This window comes from Crocodylus siamensis, chromosome 2, assembly GCF_052110815.1.
Source record: "Crocodylus siamensis isolate JL-2025a chromosome 2, ASM5211081v1, whole genome shotgun sequence".
Taxonomy (NCBI): domain Eukaryota; kingdom Metazoa; phylum Chordata; order Crocodylia; family Crocodylidae; genus Crocodylus; species Crocodylus siamensis.
In genome coordinates this window covers 282,049,893-282,073,953 of record NC_143396.1, presented here as the reverse complement: position 1 = coordinate 282,073,953, position 24,061 = coordinate 282,049,893, and the positions used below count along the sequence as shown (strand labels likewise).

The following is a 24,061-nucleotide window of genomic DNA, read 5'->3' as shown; positions in this document are numbered from 1 at the left end:
CAGTCAGGAGCACGTCCCAGCCAGCTCCAGGCTGGCCAGGTAACTATCCCCATGCAGGGAGATTCTAGCCCTGACTCCACAATTGTGGAGCGAGGGCTGGGACCTCCCTACTGCCAGGACAGGGGGACATTGTCCCTACCCAGACTCAAGTGGTGGAGCCCGCCCCAACAGCGGGCAGCTCCAGGGGGCAGAGAGCAATCTAACGCCCCTTGCTGCATGCCTGAACAGGAGCAAATTTGCTCATGGTCAGCTGTCTGTGTGACTTACTGTGCAGTAATTAGTCAGCACTTAATTTGCTGTTTGCAGTTGCAGGTAGCAAATTAACAGCCAAGCAGAGCAAATTACTACACAGTAAGGGTCTACACATGTAGACGCAGATGCTTACTATGCAGTACTTTGCTCTATTGCACAGTAAAGTGTCTCATGTAGATGTACCTAGTATGGAGCATCGTGTACTGTCAATGGTGGTTCAGAGTACAGAGAGTATGTCCAATACTATCAGTCTGACACACTGCGTTAGTGTAAAATAAGTCTACAGTTCCTATTAGTATAATTCAAATGTGATGTAAGAAATGGGCTATATTTTAAAACAGCATGTTTAGTGCTATTTACATTTGACATTATATAGTGAGATAATAATGTCAAACAATACTCATTGTCTGCTCCATCAGGAATTCCTCTAAGCTTTAAGGAACACTATGGTCTTTAATGACACTTTCATTCATTACATTCTCTGAGGAAGTAAAAAAATTTGACTAGAAATTCAAAAGCTTTTAAAACCTGATAAGAGATTTCACTGCAACAGGAACATAAATTACGCAAATCAGTTTTTTATGATGATTCAAGTCTGTGCCAATACTGTTAATGTGCAATAACATGATCTAATATAAAACTTTTTAAGACAGAATTTGTTCAACGAGTTGACAGAAAACATTTACTCATTTTAGACAAGTGTCAGTAACTTTTAAAGCAGTTATTTGTATGACAACTAAGGTTTGCTCCTGCATAGAATTTACCTATTCAATGGTATTCTTCATACAACTCACCAAATAAAATTCAAAAAGATATGTCAATATGCAAAATATTGCTTAGAATAAAACATATTTACAAAGACATTTGTTTTTGTAATTTTACTTTTGCTTGGCTTTGAGAGTGTTGTTGTGAACTTTCACTCGTTTCTGAACAGAGGAAGCAATTTTCATAGATGACCTCTTTGCAAGGGACTTTTCCACAGCTCCAGGTTTCCACAGCAACAGCTGTGCATCCTCTCCGCCAGTCAACAAAGAATTATCTGTCATGTTCCAGTAGAAAGAGCGAACTGTTGCAGAGTGCCCTCCACGAAGGATACCCACAAGGTTCAGTCCATCAATGCCACAACTTATTAGGTGAATGTTTCCCATTAACATTCCTCCAACAATAAACAGTTTGTCTGCCTTTTCATGGTAGAAGCCACCTATCAGATAGTTTAAGCTGCTATTTTCAGTGCGGACTGCTTCCCTGACATCCACACTATGCAACAATGTGATTGGTTCTTCAGTATCTAATTGAGCAAGATCCCACCAACAAAATCCTTCATCATGTGTTAAGCAAAATATCTGTTTATAATCTTTTCCAGACCAACCAACAGAACTTACTGACGAATCTGAATTGCAAGTTGAAATCAAAGCATCATCTTCATTGTCCTTGTTAATATCAAATACATTAACCAATCCATCAGTTGACCCAGAAACCAACAAATTAGGTTTGGTAGGATGGAAGCAAATGTTTGTTATATCATCATTATGAGTCTCAGAATAGATTCCCAAGGGTTCTTTATCTGCACATACATTGTTTGTATTTCCTCTTGCATCCCAAAACACCATGAATGCATCCTCTTCAGCTTTTTCTGTACCAGCACAAATTATGAGATCATTGCAATTAATATCAAAGCTGATAAAAACATTTGAAGGATAACCCCTGAATAACTGTGCAGCTTCTTGAGTAGCTAAGCGAACATCCCAACATTTGATTGTACCATCACCACATGCTGAAAACAATATATTGTCACTCATATGGGCAAACCTGACTCCACTGAGTGTTCCAGGCTGGCCACTGTACCCCCGCAGCAAGTTTAATGTTTCTCTGTTATATATTTTAATTGATTTGTTGGAACATGAAACAGCAACTAAGCAACTTCTTTCTGCTTGAACAGGTTTTGAAATATCTATATCCAGCAGATAAGTGGGGTCTTCAGTTAGTGCACAACGTTTTGCAATGTGTAGACTACCAAACTGTTCCTCAATTATCTCCATGGCTGCATTCAAAGACAGGGAAACTCTGCAATAAATAAAATTCAAAATATTTTAAAATTAAAAATAACAAAATTTAAAACAGAAGCTCTTAAAAAGCTCTGAAACAACATGTTGCATAATAGACCATAATGCATAAATTCTGCTTATATTATAATCTATAGTAACTTCCTATATGCAAGGAAATAAAGTGAAAGTATAAACAGTACAGCCTGCTCCATTTTGGTAAGGTGTATTCTCAAGGTAATAATTATATTTCAACTAAGCCGACAGTGCTCAAATGTTCTGTGCGAATCATTTGCAAATCATCCTAGTCAAATTGACTTATTCACATAACTATGAAAAACATGTTCCTGACAAGCAGGAGGCCACTAGAGTTATTACCATAACCTGCTAAGTTCACTTTATATCTCTCTAAACTGAAGCATGGCAGTATATTGATGTTAGGACCAGCTGTACAAATATATTTAGGTGCCTAGAGATGCAGACATTTACTTTGTAGGATTTTCAGACGTACTCAACAGGTTAGGTGTTTTCTTCCTGCTCGCTTCATGTTCCTAATGGGACTATGTGAATATTACTAGTAAACCCATATAAATCTCTTCAGGTATTGAGACCATCAAGTTAAAAATATATATACATTCCCTACATAATACCAAGATTTGGACTACACTGTTTGTTTCTGTGGAAGCAGGAGACTGAACAATAATTCTTAATCACTAAGATCTGACTAATGGCATTTCATAACTCAGCCTGTGCTTCAGAACCACAACTTTACTGGCAGATAGTGACTGACCCCAACAAAAACAGTCAGTGTCTCCCTTCAGAAGGGCAGCTGTCAACTTCTATTTAAAAAACATGTCTCTTGACCACAATCCTATAGCTATTCACAACTGTGCTTCTGATCTGACCCTTGCAGTTAAGATTACTGAGAACATTGTAGCTGGGGAGTACAGGAAACCCTCTCTATTTGCCGGACCCTCGCTATTTGCAGGTTTGGCATTCACGGTTTTATATATTCGCGAATGCCGAACCTGCATCTTAAACACACTTACAGGAGCTCCTCGGGAGTTCCATGCTTGCCACCATCCTCCTGCCCATGCAGCCATGCTCCCCCCACCCCAACCACGGGGGACACTGCATTCATGAACACAGTGCCTTATTCATGGATATTCATGAACATATTCCCCAAAGGTCTCCTGTAATCACAGAACCCAGCTGCCTCAGATTTCCTGTCTCTAGGTCAACCTGAGCATGGCACAGTAGTTATTTGTGGTGATCAATAGGAATCTGGGTTTTTCCCCGTTCACCACAGAAAAATCTGATAAAACCCATTTTTTCTCATTTTAAAGAGGAAAACCAAGATTTTCTCCTTTAAAAGAGAAAAATGCATGAAATGGTGAGTTTCCCCTTGTAGGCTGGCAGAGTTCCAGAAAAAGTTCGATGGGTGATGCGTTTTGAGCTCAAAACAGTGAAATCAAAATGAAACAAAAAGCTTTGAAATGAAACAAGGGCACTAGAAACGTTTTCAGTTTTGAAGCTGGGCTTGCTGCAGCGCAGGCCCCAGATCAGCGCATGGGATGATAGTAAGCTGCTGCTGCTGCCGGCTGGGGCCAGTGGCAGCACCAGGCTTCCTGGTGCTTGACATGGGCTGTGCCAGGCAGACTTGGGTGCTGGCGCTGGCTCCAGCTGGCAGCGGCAGCCTGCTATCATCAATCATTGACAAAAGTCAATCATCATGGTGCGCTGTGGCCAGTGGGGTCCCTCAAGGCTCTGTCCTAGGGCCTATATTATTTAACATCTTCATTAATGATGTAGACACTGGTGTCAGAAGTGGATGACACCAAACTCTGGGGTAAAGCGTCCACACCTGAGGACACGAGGGTGATCGTGGAGAAGCTTAAGAAAGTGTAGAGAGCCACGCGCATGATCAGAGGTCAGGAAAACAGAACTTACGATGAAAAGCTGAGAGCTACACGACTCTTCAGCCTGGAAACGCGCAGGCTCAGGGGTAATCTGGTGGCCACATACAAGTTTACAAACTCAAATGGTCACAAACTCCTCCATGACCGTTTCAGGCTTGACATAAGGAAGAACTTCTTTACTGTCCGAGCCCCCAGAGTTTGGAATAGACTGCTGCTGAAAGTGGTTCACACACCTACTTTGAACACCTTCGAGACCTTTGGATGTTTATCTTGCTGGGATCCTATGATCCCTGCTGACTTCCTGCCCCTGGGGCAGGGGACTGGACTCAACGAGGTTCTGAGGTCCCTTCCAGCCCTGGTGTCTATGAACCGATGAATCCCATGTGCAGATCTGGGGGCCCATGCCCCCCCAAGAAGAGTCTGGCACAGCCCCGCAGCCTTCCTGGGGGGGCGCAAGCTCCCAGATCTGCGCGCAGGATGACAGCAGGCTGCTGCTGCCAGCAAATTATGAGTTTTGCGTGTCAGTGTGGAGCTCCCAGCTGAGGCAATGAGTTTCCCTACCTGGCCCCACTCTGCCCAGTTGCAGAGGCCCTGAGGGGAGGGCAGCAGAGCGGAGAGCCCAAGCCCACAACAGGCAGCCTGCACCTGTCCCCACCACAGGCTCTGCTCCAGCCATGCCACTTGTGGGAGGGGGAGCTAAGCTGTGCAGCCTGGGCTCAGGTGCTGCTGGGGGGGCAGGGAGCTGCAGACCTGGGTCTCCGGCCCTATACCCCTGGCAGCTGGGGGCTCTCTCTGGCAGGGCTGGGAGGCAGGAGGCTCTGGGTGGTGAGGGGCAATAGCATGCCCGGAGCACCAGCATATCAGTGCTGCAAACCAGCTGGAAGAGGGGAATGATTTGGGGGGGAGGGGGAACGGGAGACCTGCAGCTGGACCTGCATTCTGGTAAGCAAAAGAAACAGGGAGGTTTGATTTTCCATGATAAAAACACTTAAATTAAATGCCAAAAATGTATAAGCATTTGGAATTTACTTTATTATTGTGACTGAGGCACTAGTAGGCTTCCAAATTGCTTTAAAATTGTAAATATATCAATAAAACATTGTGTTCAACTGATACCTCTATCTATATATATCTCTATCTCTATCTCTATATATATATATATATATATATATATATATATATATAGTGGTGTTTCATTTTAAATCACAGAAAAATGGGGATTTGGGGGGTTTTAATCAAGAGAATTTGTGATTTTCAAACAGAAAACCAGGATCCCCTCCCCAGGATGGAAGAGGAACAAAGTATCCAACCAATGTGATAAACTGTTTTTGATATAGTTGATTATGGAGTACAGACCTCACAAAGAACGGCTGCAACAATGTTGCTCTTCAACTGCTTTGTTCCCACCTCCAGTAAAGGCCCAGAGATAAAGCTGGGCAGTTAATCATCTTTGCCCAGGGTAGTCTTATGCAGGGTTCTGGGTTGGATATGAGGTCTTCAGTGTGCAGATAAAGTCCATCCTTGTGCTTTTCTTTTCTCTTCAAATTCAGGTGGTGCCATGTCTTAATGCAGGGGTGGGCAAAATGCAGCCCGCAGGCCAAATGTGGCCAGCCAGGACATTCTATCCAGCCCACGGGGCCCATAAAAAATTTATAAAATTAATATTAATCTGCCCCTGGCTACCTGTCATGTGGCCCTTGATGGCTTGCCAAAACTTAGTAAGAGGCCCTCCATCCAAAATAATTGCCCTTAGTGAGATGGAACATCTGATTTTGAAGAGTAAACTGAGCCTCAATGCAGGGAAAACACAGGTGATGTTGATGAACAGAGAAGAGGAAATGGAACATTATTATACAGATGATTTCATCCCATCTGGCTCATACTGTTTCCCCATGATTTGTTCCTTGCAATCTGCATCCTACTGGATTCCAATTACTGCTGAATGACTCGGTTACAGCAACAGCTGCACAGTTTGTTTTTGTGCGTAGCTGGTCAGAATGCGCTCATTTTCATTGGATGCGGCCCCTTCCTACCATTCTCTCTGCCTTTGTCACATCCTAATCAAACTACTTAGCGTCTGTTTAAATAGTAGGTTGCTCCATTCTGCACCCACTTCAGCTTCCAGATGGATTTAAGAGCTAACCTGGAATAGTATCTCTCACCACAAACACTTTCTGACAGCATTTCACAGGCTGCATTTAGGGATTTCTGGGAGCACGTTAAGGCATTTGCTTTAACTTCTAAAGCCTTAAATGTTCTGGGGCTTGCCTACCTGGGACACCCATTCCCCAAACCAGCAAAAGCATTCAGGCTGGAGTTTCCCATGTTTGAGAGTAAAAGCACCTTGCAGGAAAAACACAACAAGCCTTTTGGTGCCTGTAAACCTGCCAGTCTAAATTTGTTGCATCTCAGAGTATTATGTACAGCTCTCCCTTTACCTAGCTCTTGCAAGACAGAAGAGATGGATCGGCCAGTCTAGGGACAATCCTAGATAGGAAGCGGTTAATTGTTTCATACACGTTTACTCATTTATCACTGATTTAAGGTGTGGTTTGCTTCTGGTTTTGCCTCACACTTTAAAGAAGCAGAGTTGCAAAGTGCCTGGGATAGGTACCATCTAAGTTCTAAAGATCTTATACGCATTTTAGAAGATCTGCATTAGTATTTATTACTTTTGAAGGCCTAACATTTAATGTTGCCTGAATATATAATATTCTGTGCTTGGCATGATAGTTATAAACAGCACTTCCCAAGATAAAGAACAAAGACCTGCGTCATTTTAATCCAACAAGATTTTCAAAAAATAACCCAGTGATTCATAAAGTGCATTCTTCCTCCTTTTAGGATGGCTCATGGGATTTGTGTGATTCTGCAACATTCCTCTTGTTCCCAAAAGGGAATGTCATTACAACAATGTATAGAAACAAAATAAATTACATCTCTGAAAAATGCAGTAGAAAATGTGGGAGAAATGGGCTGTTTGTGTCAAAGATTTAATCAGCATGTAAGAGTAATCGTGGGTGGATAGAAGCATCTATTAAAAATGAAAACAACCTGCAGATCTGGCATTCAGCTCACCAGAGGTCAAAAACCAAAAATAGCAAGACGTTTAAATAACTATGTGGAATCCTGGACTCTCACACAGTTCTTTCCTATTCCAACTAGAGCAAACAGACTCTCCCCCTCCTCCCACACCTTCACGATATTTGAAAAAATAAAATGAGATATTAAAAAGAAAAAATAAACCAACAAGAAAGAGGTCCATGTCAGTAGTTTATGTGCAGTTTGTATTTCACAATAAACACAGCAAAAACAGGACTGGTTTGGAAGAATACATTAGTATACTTCCACTTACAATATCATGCATTCTGGAACCTCTCAGAACAGCATTATCTATGGAGAAAATATGATGGATCAACCAAGGCGACTAATCATTACAAAGAAGCACAGACAAACAATGCTTAGCATATTACACAAAGGTACACAAATGAGTGCCAGCTTGCTTTGCAAATAACTAGAGAGAAATGGGTCCAGCTCTAAACAGCTTACAAATTAGACAACGTGTAAGTGAAAGATGGGAAACAAGACACAAAAAGCAAGGGACTGGAAAGGCAGATTTAAGTAGGCTTCTTCTAGTTTCCGTAGGAGATGAAGTCCTGTAGTTAAAATCCCACTGAGGTGAAAGAACTAGGGGGTTTATAAAGTTATTGGAAAAAATAAGTTTTAGGACAAGACGCAAAAGTGATGCCATAATCTATCATGTGAGAGAGGATCCCTGGAGAACAGGTCAGACGCATGGTGTGAGGATAAAATTAAGAGGCAGTTCATAGCATGGGCTTTTGCAACAAACAGAAGTCACAATGGTGCATCAAGGCCCGTAGACGTGTTACATCTGTAGAGTTACCAGCACCCTTGGAGCACTACAAAAATGTCAGAAGCATCACAGAAATGTTCCTGTAAGGTACATCACCCTGCTAGATACTGCTGCAGAACGAATATCCCCCGATCAAATGTCCTTCCTTAATAGGAAGGCAGTATATTAAAACATCAGGCAGAAGGCAGGGCTGAATATTACTGATCTAACAGCAGATCCATCTGGTTCCATGAACTGTCTCTTACTCACACGCCTCCCCACTTCAACAAATGGGAATGCCATTAAGAGTGCCAGCTTTGCATTTGGCATGGGGCCAGAAAAACGGTAACTCCAGAGACTGCCATTTTATAGCTTTGCAAGACAGAAGTCAAGTTATTTGCCCGGTTGTTTCCTTGGATCTGAACTGCACCATGACCTGGGGAACCTATTTTGGTATAATGGATTTACAAGTCACAACCTCCTAGGCTATTTTCCTCATTTGTCAAATAGAGATAATATTTACTTACTTTGTTCACAGCAATCCTTATTTTCAAACCATCACAAAGTCAGTGACTGTTTTAAACAGAACCTTGTGCACCCAACTCTACATTCATCATTCCACGTTCTGTAGCTATAGACTGCAAGTAACATCCAGCCAGTAACACTGTATTCCCCAAGATCTTTGAAAATGCTTTACGACTCCTTGCAAGACTAATATTTTATAAAGTGCTTCAAGAGTTCTGACATTCAAGGGCATTTTAGGTTGAGCAAGTATCCCATAAGGAAACAAGGGAATTGAGTAATTCTGATTACAAATACACAGAATTTCCATTGAATAAATCACAAACTAGCAAAAAGATACTTCTGGGAAATGTCTGAATAGGTTCCTGAAATTCTCTCAAACACTGCCTCCTAGTCTGAGCAAACACAGGAAGTTTCAGTCTAAAAATAGAAACAACTAGGGGAAAAACGGATCTAATGAAACTTAAGTACAGTGGTAAAAGTAGCCCTTGGTACCACAACATTTCCAAAATATCTGAAATGAGGTAAAATATTTTTCTTTCCAGGATTTCAAGAAAGTACTTGAATGCCAGTATTTAGTACTTTGTGTTCCCAGAGCTCACACTTCTAAATGTGAAATTATGATGCCTTAACATTCATGCAACCATGAAATTAAAATTAGTTCCTACTGTTCACATTTCCCATTGAAAAAAACTGCTAAGAAATTAATATATATCATCTTCCATATACCAATGTGATATTAGTATTCTCGCATTACATTTTGAAATTAAGTATACACATTTTTAAATACTATATTAAATGGTAGTACCTTAACCATTTTATAAGATGCTCATAGTACCACATAAAATACGTGCTTACTGTCCCCATTTAATGAGGAAATCCAGTGTTTCTCATTTGCTTCCCTAGGGCTTTCAGAGGTCACTTCTTATCCAATACATACAGCCAGTCATGGTCTGGACAAAATACTTGTATTAGACATCAAAACAGAGGATATCACAATACAGCTGCTGACTTAAACCATTGCCTCAGTAAGGCAACATCAAGTCAATTTGACGATCTTGGTGTGTCCACAGATATTCATGGACTCTCAGATTTCAAAACGTAGCAACAAAAGCCCTCCACCCACAAATTAAATACTCAAAACTCTGGTCAGCCATAACCATCTACTCCAAACAAAGCTGCCCTGACAATGAAGTAGTGCCTCCTGATATCGATTCTGAATCTACCCTCTGCCAGGTTGTGACCATTATTTCTTGTCACACCTGGGCACAGCAGGGCCAGGCACAGGGACTCCCCCAATGCCTGCGACCCATCTCACTGTGTAGGCATCAACACGACCGTGTCCTAGCTTTTTAAAAGAGAACAGGGTGAGAGACTGTGGCAAAGGCCTTCCTAAACTCCAGAAAGACTATATCCACCATGACACCTGCATCCAGGGATTTGGTGACCTGGTCATAGAAGGCCACCAGGTTGGTCTGACAGGACCTGCCTCTAATGAACCCATGTTGGTTGCCCCTAAGCATAGTCTCCCCTGCTGCCCCTTGTGGACATGCGCCAGGATAATTTTCTCAAAAAGCTTACCCAGGATTGAGGTAAGACTAACAGGCCTATAGTTTCCTGGGTCATCCTTCCTCCCTTTTTTGAAAATGGGAACCACATTGGCCCTTTGGCAATGTGCTGGAGGACTGGAAGAGTACCACGAGTGCTCATAAAGCTGTGCCAGAGGTCCTGCAATAACCTCTGCTAGTTCCCTTAGCACCCTGGGGTGGAGATAGTCAGGACCTGCTGATTTAAATGTGTCCAGTCCCTCCAGGAGTTCCCTGACTAAGTCCGCACTGACCCTAGGCCTGGGTGTGCCTCCCACGGGGAGTTCCCAAGACGATGTGAATCACTGAACGTAGCTGCACATCAATGAGTCTGGCGTGTGATGACCAGTTCCAGACTGGTACACAGTACTCTGCTCAAGATGACAAGAGCTGACAGCCTTAGGGTTGAGGCTCTTGTGCCCTATGATGACCCAGCCAGCTCGTTAAGGAGGTTGTTGTCTGTCTTAACTTTTGTTACTGTCTTTTTCAAATATTCATGGCAGCTCAATGTATGGTCTGGCATCCTGCCCAGGTAGATGGGTTGTGCTTTGTGCCTCAGCCTCTGACTATTCATGTAGATGTTCAGCTCCCAGCCAGCATTGGCATTGGCCACAACAGCCTTATCAAATTCATTGCTTTCCATAGGAATCCAAGCCGGGCTATGCACAAGAGAAGGAAAAGTAATTCAAGGACTAATGCTTCTTTGCCCAACGAACCTACTATAATTAGTAGCATGGAAACTCTACACTAACAAGCCACAGGAAGAACCGCACACTTCCCCACTCTGGTACCTCCACTCTATCTAAGCCTCACTCACTTCCTTCTGCTCCTCCAATGCTCCAATACCCCAAAGCCACTAAACTACAATAGGTTTGTCAGCTGGAGACCTACTACTAAAAAGCACTGGAGCAGAGCTCTTGCTTGGCACTTCATAGCATGTGCAAACAAGGGTAAGATCAGGTAAACAAAGACTATATTATGAGAAAAGACAAAAAAAAATGTTTACTTGTTTAGTGCAGTATTACTGGGAATGAAAGGGGATATGATGGTTTTAGGAAGTAAACACACCATAATAGGACACAAACTAGTTAAACAAAGGGGCAACATTGACAATACAGCAAATGGGTACAAACTGGCAATGAATAAATTTAAGCTGTAGACTAGGTGGTTAAGCTGCTCTAAACCTCAGAGCAGTTGGGTTCTAGACCAGCCTTCCAGACATGGGCTGCTTCTCCTTTTTCTTAAGGAAGGTGCAACTTCGTTACACAAGTACAATTTAACTGAAACTCTTCATTGTCACCTACTCCTTCTTGCTACTCTAGCAACAAGAGGGGATAAGGGTTGCAGCCAATTTGTGCCGACAAATCCTCCACAACAAAAGGATGTTGGCAGGAAAGCAGATTGAGATACAGAAGCAGTTGACACATCTAAGCAGTTCTATTGCCTCTTTCTGGCAGAGATCAAATCGGTTATGATGAACAAAAAGAATAACTTTTTAATTGTACAACTGCAAAAGTAATATGAGGCTAGGTTGTTGTATATGGCAAAGAAGCATTAGTTCTCAAATTACTTTTCTTTCTCTTGTGCATAATCCAATATGCTTTCTTATGGAAAGCAGCAAGTTTGATACGGTTGTAGCGGACAAGAAATTTCATGTAAGCTCCCAGGGCAATGCTGAACTAAAAAAAGCTAATATGAACCACGGGTGCATAAACAAGGGAATAGGGAGGTGATTTTTCCTCTGTGTATAGTACTGGTGAGATGAACACTGCATAGTGCTGCTGTCTGCCTCTCAGAAAGGTGGTTGGGAAACGTGAAAGAGCATAGAAAACCCCACAAAAATGACGAAGAGGCTCTGGAGGCCAAGAAAAAAAGTTCTGTTAAGTTTCAAATTCAGACTCATCATAATCTTGGAAGTGTACATATCACATATTCATAGACTTTAATTTGATTTCCCCCTACCTCCACATACCTCCCCAAAAACTCATGAGATGGTCAGGGACAACATTTTTAGATATCCCCTCTGCAAAAATTAAAATTTACTTTAAGAATTACTAAATACAATATTTGGTTGCCTCCAATTACCCAATTTATACATGATTTTCACTCATTGAAGTGTAACATTCTGGGGAAAAAATTCTTCAAGCAGCATATAGGTAACAAACTATGGATTCATTATTGATACTTGTATACTGTATATCTACAGTTGTCCTCACATAGATGACATTTTACTTCCCATATTTAATGAACAGAATGTTAGTCGTTAAAAAGTCCTCTTGGTATCACTAATGATGAGTCAAAAAAACAGATGAAACACTTTCAAAGCTGTCAGTGTTTTTAAACTTTAAAGCAAGTAAGATGTTCAAATGTGAGGCTCAAACAGGTTTTTTCGCAATAATCAGATAATTCTGCACTACTTCTTAAATCAGTCATGCCATGTTGACCCTCTTCTTTCCTTACCACATTACTGAATCTGTTCAACGAAACTTAATTTTCAAATGTCACATGCAGAAAATAAGGTTTTGAACTTTTCAAACAGCTGTTTCCAAATGATTATATCACAGATCTCTACAATATTTTCTCAGAGGCTAATTACTGAATTAAAGTGAGAATCTCAGCTTTCCATAATTATCTTCATAATTCTTTGTCCAGTCTTATGCTTTGCAGGGGGAAATACTGATTCATGGTTCTTGCACATTTTGATTTGACATATGGTTACAACCATTCCAAATATATGACTTGGTGCTACAGTCTCCAAACACTACAAATCACTTGGTCTCACTTTGTACTTGCACTTCAAGCATCCAGGTACTCCCCAACACTTCACTACAGGTTGCCCTGTTTCTAGTTATTGTAGCCATGACATTTTGATTCCAAAAACATTTCTAAAGCAGGAAATTCTGTAATGTGTTTAATTGCTGAATTAGCTTTTCTTTCCAATCAATTAACCTACTGAAGTCCTGCATGTGGTACCTTAACTATAGAAACTTCAGTGTATGTTAAAGTTTAAAGAAAAAAAAAATACATCTACTTACCTTATACAAGTGAAGCAGAATTTTGATCCAGTTTGCTAGTAACTGAGTTGTGTGTTTTTAAACAAGAGTTAGTGCTTTCACACCCCATCTGCTTGTCCTTTCTGGTCCTGCATGGAAATCATAATGCTTAATTCCTCCTATCCCAGCCATTTCCACAGCAACAGACATAAGCACATATTTTATTAGAGTCAATTATCTATAGTCACCAGTATATAAAGATATCTAAGGAACTGCCAGAATATCCCTGTCTAACAAGCCATTTGCCAGTGTTAAGCTTGTTAGATTGTCACTTTGCCAATTTGTTAATTGCTTATCAATTACAAGGCACTCATCCATCTGTAGTAATTAATTCTTGTTGAAATACTGAGCAAGAGAGAGCAGGGTTAGGAAATAATTGATAACTGAACACAACAGTGTAATCGTTTTGGGTCATGTGGAGGAAGGAAATGAGATTCACAATTACAGTCAGCGTAAAGGAAATCTAAACAATTTTGTGATACTAACAGAGTGTTCCTGGAGGCAAAAAAAGAAAGTATATGAATAGTTTCAGCAAGAGATGGAGAGGAGATATCGTTATTCAACATTCTGTTAACAATACTTCTCTTGAAATTAACTCCCAATTATATGAAGAATTCTACTATTCATGTATACAATAGATTTGTATTTCAGAACAGAAATAAGGAGAAGCAGCAGCAATGATCGATGATGTACAGGTACAACCTAACACCGCCAAAAGGAAAAAGAAAATGAGGGCAAGCAAGAAAAGCACATGCCAGGACCCATGGGACACGGGCTATTCCAGCCTCCCCCCTCAAACACCATTTCCTCTAAAGGCTTAAGGTCTGTGAGCGTGCAGTCCCAGTCGATTCCCAAATTGGTCTCACCTCCCCCTTTCCGCGTGCTGAACAAATTATTCTCACATTATTTGGGAGAAAAGGGTCTTGAAATACTGAACTATATATACTTTACTGCTAAAAAATTAAAATATAAAACCCTACAAAAACAGAAAGGTTTATGCATCATTCTCCACATGAGGAGAGTATGAAAAGAGAATGGATTTCATGCGACAGACCTAAGTCTCATCATTTAATATACTCTGTAAAGCTGTCAGGTAGTGTGACACACGGAAGGCATGCCTGGTCTGCCCTATCTGACAGATTTCATCACTCTTTCAAAAATGATCCACACTGCCTCTGTGCCTCCACAGACTTTATGGAGCCTTGTGCGCCTTCCACTGGGCAGATCAGGCAGCGAGGAGGCACATGGCATCGGGGCTTGGGGTGAAACTCCCCCAAAGGGGCTGGGGAGCGGAGCGGTTCCCCGGAGCCCACGCGGGGCCCGGCTCGGCCCCAGCTCCCGCCCGTCTCAGGGAGGAGCCGCTGCCTGCCCCGCGCCTCTCTCCCGGCGGGGATGCCGGCGAGGTGAGGAGCGGAGCACCCGAGAGGCAACTTACCGCCGGCCCCAGTGCCTGCGCCGCTCTGGGTTGCTAGGAAGCCGCAGCCCAGCTCCTCTCCGGGCGCGCGGCGTTAAAAAAAATTTAAAAAAAAAAATTGTGCACGGCCGCGCACGCGCGCAGCTTAGAGGGAACCTTGCGCTCAAGCCTTTAACTTTCTGTGGACGTTTCTAGGCCAGGGGACCGCGGCTCTGGATCTGCCGCCATTCCCACGCACGCCCGGCACCCGGCACAGGACGAGCGCGGCCTTCCCGCCCGCGTGGCGCTGCTCCGCCGCCGCCGCTGCCCCGGCTCTGGGCACATCAGAAAGCGGCGGGAAGGTGGCAGAGGTAGCGCTGAAGTGGGGACGCTGCCAGGTATGGTGCTACGTGGACACTTGCCGGTCCCATTCCCCGCGCCTCTCCGCTCCAGGCAGCCCCAGGACACAGCAGCACCACGCAGGTCGCCGGCCCCGGCCTGGAAAGGTCCAGACATGTGGCACCAGCGGCGCGCCGCCCTCGTGCTTCACCGCCGGGGCTGGACCCACCTGGCTGCGTCCACGCTCCCCCGCTCCGTCCTCACACCGCCCCTCCCCCGCTTCTCCTCCTCCTCCTCACACCGCCCTTCCTCCCTCGGGCTGCCGCGGTTACCCCCGCCGCGCGCACCTCACTCCAGCCTCGTGCCGCTACAACCGACCGTGCTGCTGCCCCGCACGCCATTGGTTAGTCGCGGCGGCGCCTCGCCTTCTTGGGCTTGTTGATTGGGTAGCTGCGCGGCCCCGTGAGGCAACGGGGTTGCACGGGAAGGGGCGGGGAGGGAAATCGTCATCACGGGACTGCATTGGCTCGGCCCTGGAGTGACGTGTGGGGGGCGGGGTCAGAGCTGCCCTCAGCGACCGCGGGTGGGGTTTGGTCACAAGCGGACGCGCCCGTGGCCCGGTCAGACGCGGACGCTCCCCCCGCCGTCCCGGCTGACACACGCATGCTCGCCCCATGGCACATCCCCACCGCGGTGGGGTTACACATACACACGTACACTGTCCTCCCGTGCCGCGCACACGCTGCCCCCGCCCCATGGTGAGTTCACACACACACCGCCTCCCCTGGGGTCCCAAGCACACGTACACCCCCCACGTGGCAGGTCCACACATACACACCCGTGGGAGACAGACACACACATGCACACCCCTGTGACAAGGTCACACTCACCCCGTGGCAGACACATATCCGTGCTGTGGCAAGTTCACACAGATACACGCCCCCATGGCAGGGTCACCCCCCCCTCAACAAGGCCACACACAAGCCGGTGGCAGGGTCAGAGCTTCCCCTCGGTGGCCGCCATCACCAGCTCCGCCGTGCCCTGACTGCCCCACAAGCAGCTCTCGGGCTTTGCCCAAAGAGGTCGTTCCCCGAGTCCTGCAGCGTCCACGTGAATCGCCCACCTCTTTTTTTCGGATTCATGAAACACAATCCAGCCTTTCCTGAGCACCCACGGGGCAGCCGGTACTTCTCTGCCTGTTCGCTCCATGCCTGGCTTCACATTTCACAGCGAAACAGCGGTCTGTGTGAGCTGTGCGGGTCCCGGGAGCTGCAGAAATGCGAAGCGAGGCTGGCGGGACCAGTTGAAAAGCAAGACCGCGAAAAAGGAGATGGGGTCCTTCACTCCTGTGGAAGGAAGAATTAAAAAGCAACCAGGCAGATTTTTTTTTCTTTTTTTAATTTAATTTTTCCGTATTTCAACCTAAATCACCCAATTAAATTCTAAATCTGTGAGTCAGTCCAGAACTGTAGGTGGTCCTACTACTGGCAAACATCCTCCACCTTCGATGTGGAAATTCAGACAGGATTACTGTTTGGCTATCAGAAGTGCTTTATTTTTCATGGCCATGGGACAAAAAGCAAGGGGCAGCTAATTCTCAACAAAAGCAAAGCACAGACTTCTTTATATACCGATAAGTCACATACAGATCTGCCCGCCCCGTAACATACTCTTGGCAGTCTGACAGCGACTCACACTGGTGTCTTGCTGAACCAGGCACGTTTTCTCAAGCTGTTTCCTGATAAGCTTATCCTGAAGGCCGCCGTGTTGTTCCCCCTCGGCCTTCACCCACATCTCCCATCCTGTCCGGACACGTATACACTCCTTTCAGTACTTTTCCATTCTTCATCATCCCCACATTGTAAGCGCTTGTGCTTACACCTCTATATTTATAAAGCCTTTGACATTTTCTTGTCATTCACACTTACAGGCCGCCTCCTTGAGCACCATCATCTGCAGCTCGGTCTTAGAGAGCCTAGAAACACTCTGGGCAGTTTTTGATAAACAGCAGCGTAAGCAACACAGAGTCATTTGGATAATAATGAAAACAGCAAAAATGCATAATAAACTTAGAATACACCATTTTAGCAGGGATTTCCATCATTCCCCTATATCTGGTAGCCACCCCCACCAATCGAAGGGTTTTTCCTTTGCAACTGCATGGATCACCTGCAAACTGTCTCTTAATGGTGCAGAGGTCTTTTTCCACTCGTTGGTGCTGATCAATCCAGGTGCAGCAAGTATGGTTCATGACCACACATACCCCTCCTTGGGCAACTAGGAGATAATCCAAAGCCATATGGTTTTTGGTAGCCACCTGTCCTATCTGGGTGATTTTATCATTAAGGGCTCCTAAAGCATTGATGCTGGCATTAAAAAATTTCTCCATAACTTCCGAAATATTTACAATGGTCCTTTCTAATTTAGCTACCCCCAACCAAGAGAGAAATGCCCTAGTAAATTGATGGAATCCTCTGGGTTGGTGAACCAGCGGGTTTTCAACAGCTCGCTTATGTCTGGGCAAGTCAGGTGGGAGGTTAGATACGTCATGCTGAGAGAGACTTGGGTGTAGATCAAACTCTGGGACAAGTCTCCCCAGGGTACAGGTGCCAACCCAATGCCATGGCAAAATCTTGTGGGCATCATTCCCTCATAGCCAGAACAAGCCTGGAGTGGCTATAGTGCTGAGGTCCCTACAGGGCGTGCTTCCAATTCAACACTTTCGATTGACCTGTAAGGTATAAGAAGGGGCATGATGGCTCCCTACTAACCTGCGCTGGGATATTGATTGATTACAAGAAGTAGAACCTAGCAGCACATAAAATTCAGACCTGTTTATTACCAGACTATGGGTTCTATGGATAGTGAGAGACCCGTTGGTACACTGTGTTAGAAGTGAATTTATTCAGGCTTCTGGCCTCCCTGACTAGAAAAACAGACAGAGATCAGAAGTGCTGATACTGCTTATTTCAGTTATATGTTTTGAGATAAAAAATAATCCTGCATGTCTTATTACTGTGTGCACAGAGGTCCAATTAAGTAAACTTGTTTTAGTTTCTTCAAGGTCATTTTTTTTTCCTTTTTATCTGTCTTAAGTATAAAAATGCTTGAAAACTTAGGGAGGGGAAGGATTAAAATTAGATTAAACCCAGCTAAGCCTTTGCCCAAAGATGCTCAATACCCTTTATGTCCAGAAGCTGAAGAAGGGATACACCCTGTTATAACTGCTCTTTTAAAGCAAGGTATCATTGTCCCGACTAAGAGCCCTTGTTCTTCCTGTAAAAAAACCTGGAAAGAATACCTATCGCTTTGTACAAGACCTTCGTGTGGTAAATTCTGCAGTTTTACCTACTTTTCCTGTTGTACCAAATCCAGTTACTATCCTGGCCTGTATTCCTCCTAATGCTTGTTATTTTACTGTTGTTGACTTGTGTTCTGCATTTTTCTCTATTCCTATATACCTGATAGCCACTTTCTCTTTGCATTTACCTATCAAGGACTTCAGTATACCTGGACGCGATTGCCCCAGGGCTATACTGAATCCCCTTCTCTTTTTTCTCAAATTCTGAAGAAAGATCTAGATGACATAATATTTAAAGAAAATTCTGTGCTTGTGCAATATGTTGATGATTTGCTCTTGGTATCTTGAAGCCTGTAAAACTGATTCTTTAACTCTCGTCACCTCTCTTGCCCTAAAAGGTCATAAAGCATCTAAAGAAAAGCTACAGCTTTGTCTTCCTCGTGTCCACTATGTAGGTCATGATATTTCTGCTGGAGAACGACTGCTTTCTTCTTCCAGAGTAGAAGCTATTCTTAAAATCCCTAGACCAACTACTGTGTCCCAAATGCGTACCTTCCTTGGCATGGCTGGCTACTGCCGTCAGTGGATACTTGGCTATGCCTCTATAGTCAAGCCATTGCAAATCTGACTCTTGTTAATACCCCTGAGCCTTTACCCTGGACTTCAGAGATCAAAACCGCTTTTGCCTCTATTAAACAAGCTCTATCGCAAGCTCCTGCCTTAGGCCTTCCCGATTTTACTAAACCTTTTATTCTTTTTTGTCATGAAAAGGACAGATTTGCACTTGCAGTACTTACTCAGACACATGAAGACAAGCACTGTCCCGTTGCTTATTATAGCTCTGCTCTTGACCCAGTTGCAGCCAGATTTCCCCCATGTCTCCGTGCTGTAGCTGCAGCTGCCGTCACTGTTGAACTTTCCTCTACCCTTATATTAGGTTCTCCCCTTACTGTTTCTGTCCCACATGCTGTAGCAGCCCTTTTACTAAAAACAAAAACCCAACACCTTTCAAATGCTAGATTAACTAAGTATGAAATCTTGCTTCTCTCTGCTGGAAATGTCACCCTAACTAGGTGCCCTGTTTTAAACCCTGCTTCCCTGTTACCTACCCCTTCAGATGGTGAACCCCATGATTGTGTTTTTGTTACTGCTCACCTAACAATGCCCTGCACTGATCTAAAGGACAACCCCTTGCAAAACCCAGATTTAGTTTTCTATGTTGCAGGATCGTGTCAAAAAAACTCAAAAGGTTCCCTTGTTGCAGGATATGCAGTATGTTCCCAATATGATGTTGTAGAAAGCCATCACTTACCTAATGTGTATTCAGCTCAAGTTGCTGAGCTTGTGGCCCTCACCAGGGCTTGCACCCTGGCCTCTGGTGCCTCTGTTAATATTTATACTGATTCTCATTATGTTTTTGGTATTGTACACGATTATGGTCAACTTTGGAAACAAAGAGGCTTCCTCACTTAAGGAGGTGCCAAGATTAGTAATGGTCCATACATAAATGCCTTGTTGAATGCTTTACAATTACCTTCTGCTGTTGCTATTATTAAATGCCAAGCTCACCTGAAACCTTATAATGATGTTACATGTGGGAATGCTCTGGCAGATTCCACTGCCAAAGCTGCAGCTATTTCCACTCCTTAGGCTACACCTGTGTTTTTGTGTATTGCAACTGACCAGTCTCCATTGGCAAGTCTTCATGACATTGCCATCCTCCAAGATCAGGCTCCAGAACCAGAGAAACATACATGGAGACTGGCTGAGTGTTTGTTACACTCTGACCATTTGTGGCGCTCCCCAGATGGCTGCCTGGTGGCCCCAATGGTCCTTCTTCCTCATCTTGCTCGCGTACACCATGGCATGGCACATGTGAGCAAAAGGGGGATGATAGAAGCTGTTAAGCTTGATTGGTTTGCTCCAACTTTTCCATCTTTGGCTCAACAGTACTGCCACACCTGTCCGATTTGCCAAGCCCGTAATGTAGGACAGTCTGTAAAAACAAAGAAGGCCGCACACCCCCGACCTTGGGGACCGTTTGTAAATTTACAATTAGATTTTATTCAAATGCAGAGATGTTGTTCTTATGAATATGTTCTTGTTATTGTATGTATGTTTTCTGGATGGGTAGAAGCCTACCCATGTGCAAAAGCTGACACCATCACTGTAAGCAAAAAGTTGCTCAGAGACTTTATTCCAAGGTTTGGTATTCCTTTATCCCTAAACTCTGATAGAGGAACTCATTTTACTGGACAGATAATGAAAGAAGTCTGCAAAGTCCTGCAGATCCAACAGAACTTTCATTGCCCATACCATCCTCGGGCCGAGTGGAACGCCAAAATGGCATTCTGAAAAATAAACTGGCCAAAATTTGTGCTGAGACTCACCTAAAATGGCCGGATGCACTTCCCATAGCCCTTATGAGTACGGGATCTACTGCCAACCGAAAGACTGGGCTTAGCCCACATGAAATTCTAATGGGAAGACCCATGAGGCTCCCTGCCTCGCCACCTGTTGCCTCCCACTTTTGCGATATACATTCACTTGATGATACTATTCTAGACTATTGTAAGGCACTAATGAAGTGTGTTAAAGCTTTTCATTCACAGATACAAGCAGCTGTCCCCAAAGAACCAGATGAGCCATGCCATTCTATCCTGCCTGGAGATTGGGTCCATGTAAAAGTCCATCAACAAAAGTCACTGCTGGAACCTCGCTGGAAAGGCCCATTCCAGGTACTCCTGACCACCAACACTGCAATAAAGTGTCAAGGACTCCAGACATGGATCCATGCTTCACACACTAAGAAGACATCAGCCCCGTTAGACCCAGCGTTTCCTCCATATCAATCTTGTAATCAGCCACCACAGACTGGTAGTGAGCCTAGCGCCTGCCAGCCGGAGAGCTCAAGACCAGCAGTGAGCCAAGCGCCTACTGGCGAAGAGGATTTGCCACTACAGAGCGAAGAGGATGTGCCCCAATGACACCAGTATGCCCTCTGGGACAGGAAAAACGCCTCTGCCTAGTTCCTGGTTCCCAAGATGGAGTTGGTTAGTCGTGATTTGGGTAATTCTCAGTATTTCCTTTTGGGCCATCTTATATGAACTTGACTTATCAGTTATAAGAAACTCTGTAAACCAAACTACACTTTTGCACTAACAAAGAAGATCATTTCATGAAAATATGTTCTTGTCTTTAGTTAATCAAATTGGGATAGATTTAAATGTCTCTCATTGTTGGATATGTAGTCATGTCCCTATCTATTCTACTGGAGGAATAGCCATGATACCAGTACCCTTGAATGCAACTCAGATGTTAGCCCCTTACTATTCAGATTTTCATGGAAATAAAACTTGGCAGAATGTAAGTTGCAACTGGTCTGACTATGTACGATTAGCTTATGCCACCCCTGGAAAGTTCTGTCGGACCCGTAATGGATCTCGTGTTGTAGTAGGAGTCAGTAAGTGCGAGGCAGAATTTAAAATAAATGGTGCTTGGTTTTCTAATGTTTCCTGGATATCTAACTACTCCCCTGCAGGTCAATTTTCAGGCTATTATTCACAATGGATGATGTCCCCGCGCTGTAATACAGGTGGATATACTGCACTAGCTGGTCACTATTTTGTGTGTGGAGATAAAGCCTATAAAAATCTTCCATCCAGTTGGAGAGGAACGTGCTGTGTCTCCACAGTGTATCCTGCCTTTAGTATTAAATCTCACTTACCTAAAGGAAGAATTTGCAATGTTCGCGAAATTGCAGAAAATCAAAGGTTTGGGGGCATAATATTCCCCAGCTATGGTGCAGGCTTAGCTATGTCTGAGATAAAGAAAGTTGCAGCATCTCTAGAAAAGATTGCTAATGCTACTGCTGATAATTTTGATAAAATAAATACAGAAATGAAGGAAATAAGGCAAATGACATTGCAAAACTGATTTGCGTTAAATTATATACTAGCCAGCAAAGGAGGAGGCTGTGCTTTAATAGGTAAAGAATGTTGTACTTATATTCCCGATAATTCAGAAGAAATCCAGGATTTAAGTAAACATATTCAGAAAGAAGCAGCTAAATTGCATGAGTCAGATAGTTGGAATTTGAGTTCTTGGTTTAGCTCTATTTTCAGTTCTTTAGGCTCTACCATCATTCATAGTTTGCTGATATTGTTTGTTGTTTTTATTGGAGTGTGCCTAGTGTTTATGATAATTCAATGTTGCTTAAACTGGGCTGTCAAGCAAATGAGGTATAGCCCATCAACCAGAAACAAAATATATAATTTGTACGTTGAAATAGCAGAAAGTAAAGAGAAAGAAAAACTAGAAGTTGAAAGGGCAATGGCTATAAATATCTAACTTGTTGAGAAAAAAAAAATTAGGGAATGCAGAAGTGAATTTAGTCAGGCTTCTGGCCTCCCTGACTAGAAAAACAGACAAAGACCAGAAGTGCTGATACTGCTTATTTCAGTTATATGTTTTGAGATAAAAAAATCCTGCATGTCTTATTACTGTGTGCACAGAGGTCCAATTAAGTAAACTTGTTTTAGTTTCTTCAAGGTCATTTTTTTTTTCTTCTTTATCTGTCTTAAGTATAAAAATGCTTGAAAACTTAGAGTGGGGGAGGCTTCCTTTGAAACAGACAAGTGAGTGATTCCCCTTGCTGTATGAAAATCCCCCCTGTGATCACAGTATAGCCCTAAATAAAGAAAAGCTGGTTCTGTCAGTTCAACCACAATGCGAAGTTTGATTTCTTCCACAACTGAAAGGATGCGTTTCCCAGCAGGATCCTAGACGTATTATGGGAATGATAATCAAAGGTTACTCGGCATTTGGGGTAGTGCCCCACTGAGTAACCAGCTTCGCCTGTCCTACCACTCCCATTGGACCTATAACAGAGGGCTGCCTCAAGTCTAGAGGATGGTCTCCAGCTGTCTTGAGCCTTTTTCCATCATTCAGGAATCGACTACTGCGTTTTATTAAAGTGGGAGGAAAGTCTGACAAAGCTAGTATTGGTACTGTTTCCCCAGTCTTCAAGGGGAATCGGTACCCCAAGTATTGGGATTCCTCTGGCTGGGTGTGTAGGCCCATGTATGCACACCCAGAAGTTTGTAAGGTTGCCTGCACTAGCAATACGCTGCCCCAGGAACATAATACTGTTCTCCTCCCATGCTTTGACTAAAACTCATGGCATGAAGCAGAGTAAAAGAAGAGGTAACATCTCGGGGCCTACTCGAGTGGTATTCTAAACGCTGCTATCCCTTGGAACTTTGAGGGGCTAGCCTTGACTAAAATTTTGGCTTCCAGCACACTACTACCGATAAAATACCGACCACAAGAATACAGAACAGCGTTATCTCCTGGGGAGTTTCTAAATCTATGTAATTATGTGCGACTTCCCAAGGGTTAGTGTGATTCATACTAAATTACTAAAGGCAATTCAACACATAGAAGAAAAGCTCATAGCCTCAACTAAAACTTGGCTAGCCATGCAGGCTATTTTCTGAGATTTCATTGTCTGATCTTCACTCGCAAGGAACCTCTTCGAGATTTTGTTGCCTGATCTTCACTCGCAGGGAACGCTTTGGATCTTCATGGAGGTATTGCTGGTGAGAGAAGCCTTCCACTTTGTCGGGATGGTTACCTTCTTGCAGCGGGAGGTATGGACCCAAGCAGAAACCTCGGCAACTTTCACAGCAGTTGGGGTGGTTAACAGGACCTGGAAAGGCCCCTTTCACCGAGGCTGCAGGCAATCCTTTCTCTGGTGGACCTTAATCAGGACCTAATCTCCCGGTTGGACCGGACTGACA

The 24,061-nt window shown here is 43.7% G+C and overlaps 1 protein-coding gene, 1 long non-coding RNA gene and 1 pseudogene across 3 annotated transcripts; 1 reads left to right on the top strand and 2 right to left on the bottom strand.

Moving 5' to 3' along the window:
* Positions 1-508: 508 nt before the first annotated feature.
* On the bottom strand, positions 509-13,319 carry WDR89 (WD repeat domain 89). Its single transcript, XM_090034217.1, has 2 exons — positions 13,210-13,319; positions 509-2,316 (listed from the first exon to the last, which is right to left on the bottom strand). Exon 2 carries the CDS (start codon positions 2,289-2,291, stop codon positions 1,131-1,133), a length of 1,161 nt encoding a protein of 386 aa, XP_089890343.1. The 5' UTR covers positions 2,292-2,316; positions 13,210-13,319; the 3' UTR covers positions 509-1,130.
* LOC149872300 (syncytin-2-like) lies at positions 13,210-17,855 on the bottom strand (annotated as a pseudogene). The gene is made up of 2 exons (XR_016440401.1): positions 16,083-17,855; positions 13,210-13,316 (listed from the first exon to the last, which is right to left on the bottom strand). The product of XR_016440401.1 is annotated as a syncytin-2-like (transcript).
* LOC149872299 (uncharacterized) lies at positions 14,886-22,983 on the top strand. The gene is made up of 2 exons (XR_016440388.1): positions 14,886-15,018; positions 19,525-22,983. It is a non-coding gene; the product is annotated as an uncharacterized LOC149872299 (long non-coding RNA).
* Positions 22,984-24,061: the final 1,078 nt, after the last annotated feature.

Coding starts and splice junctions, on each gene's coding strand:
- WDR89 (XM_090034217.1), bottom strand. CDS start 2,291: ATGGAGATAATTGAGGAACAGTTTGGTAGTCTACACATTGCAAAACGT.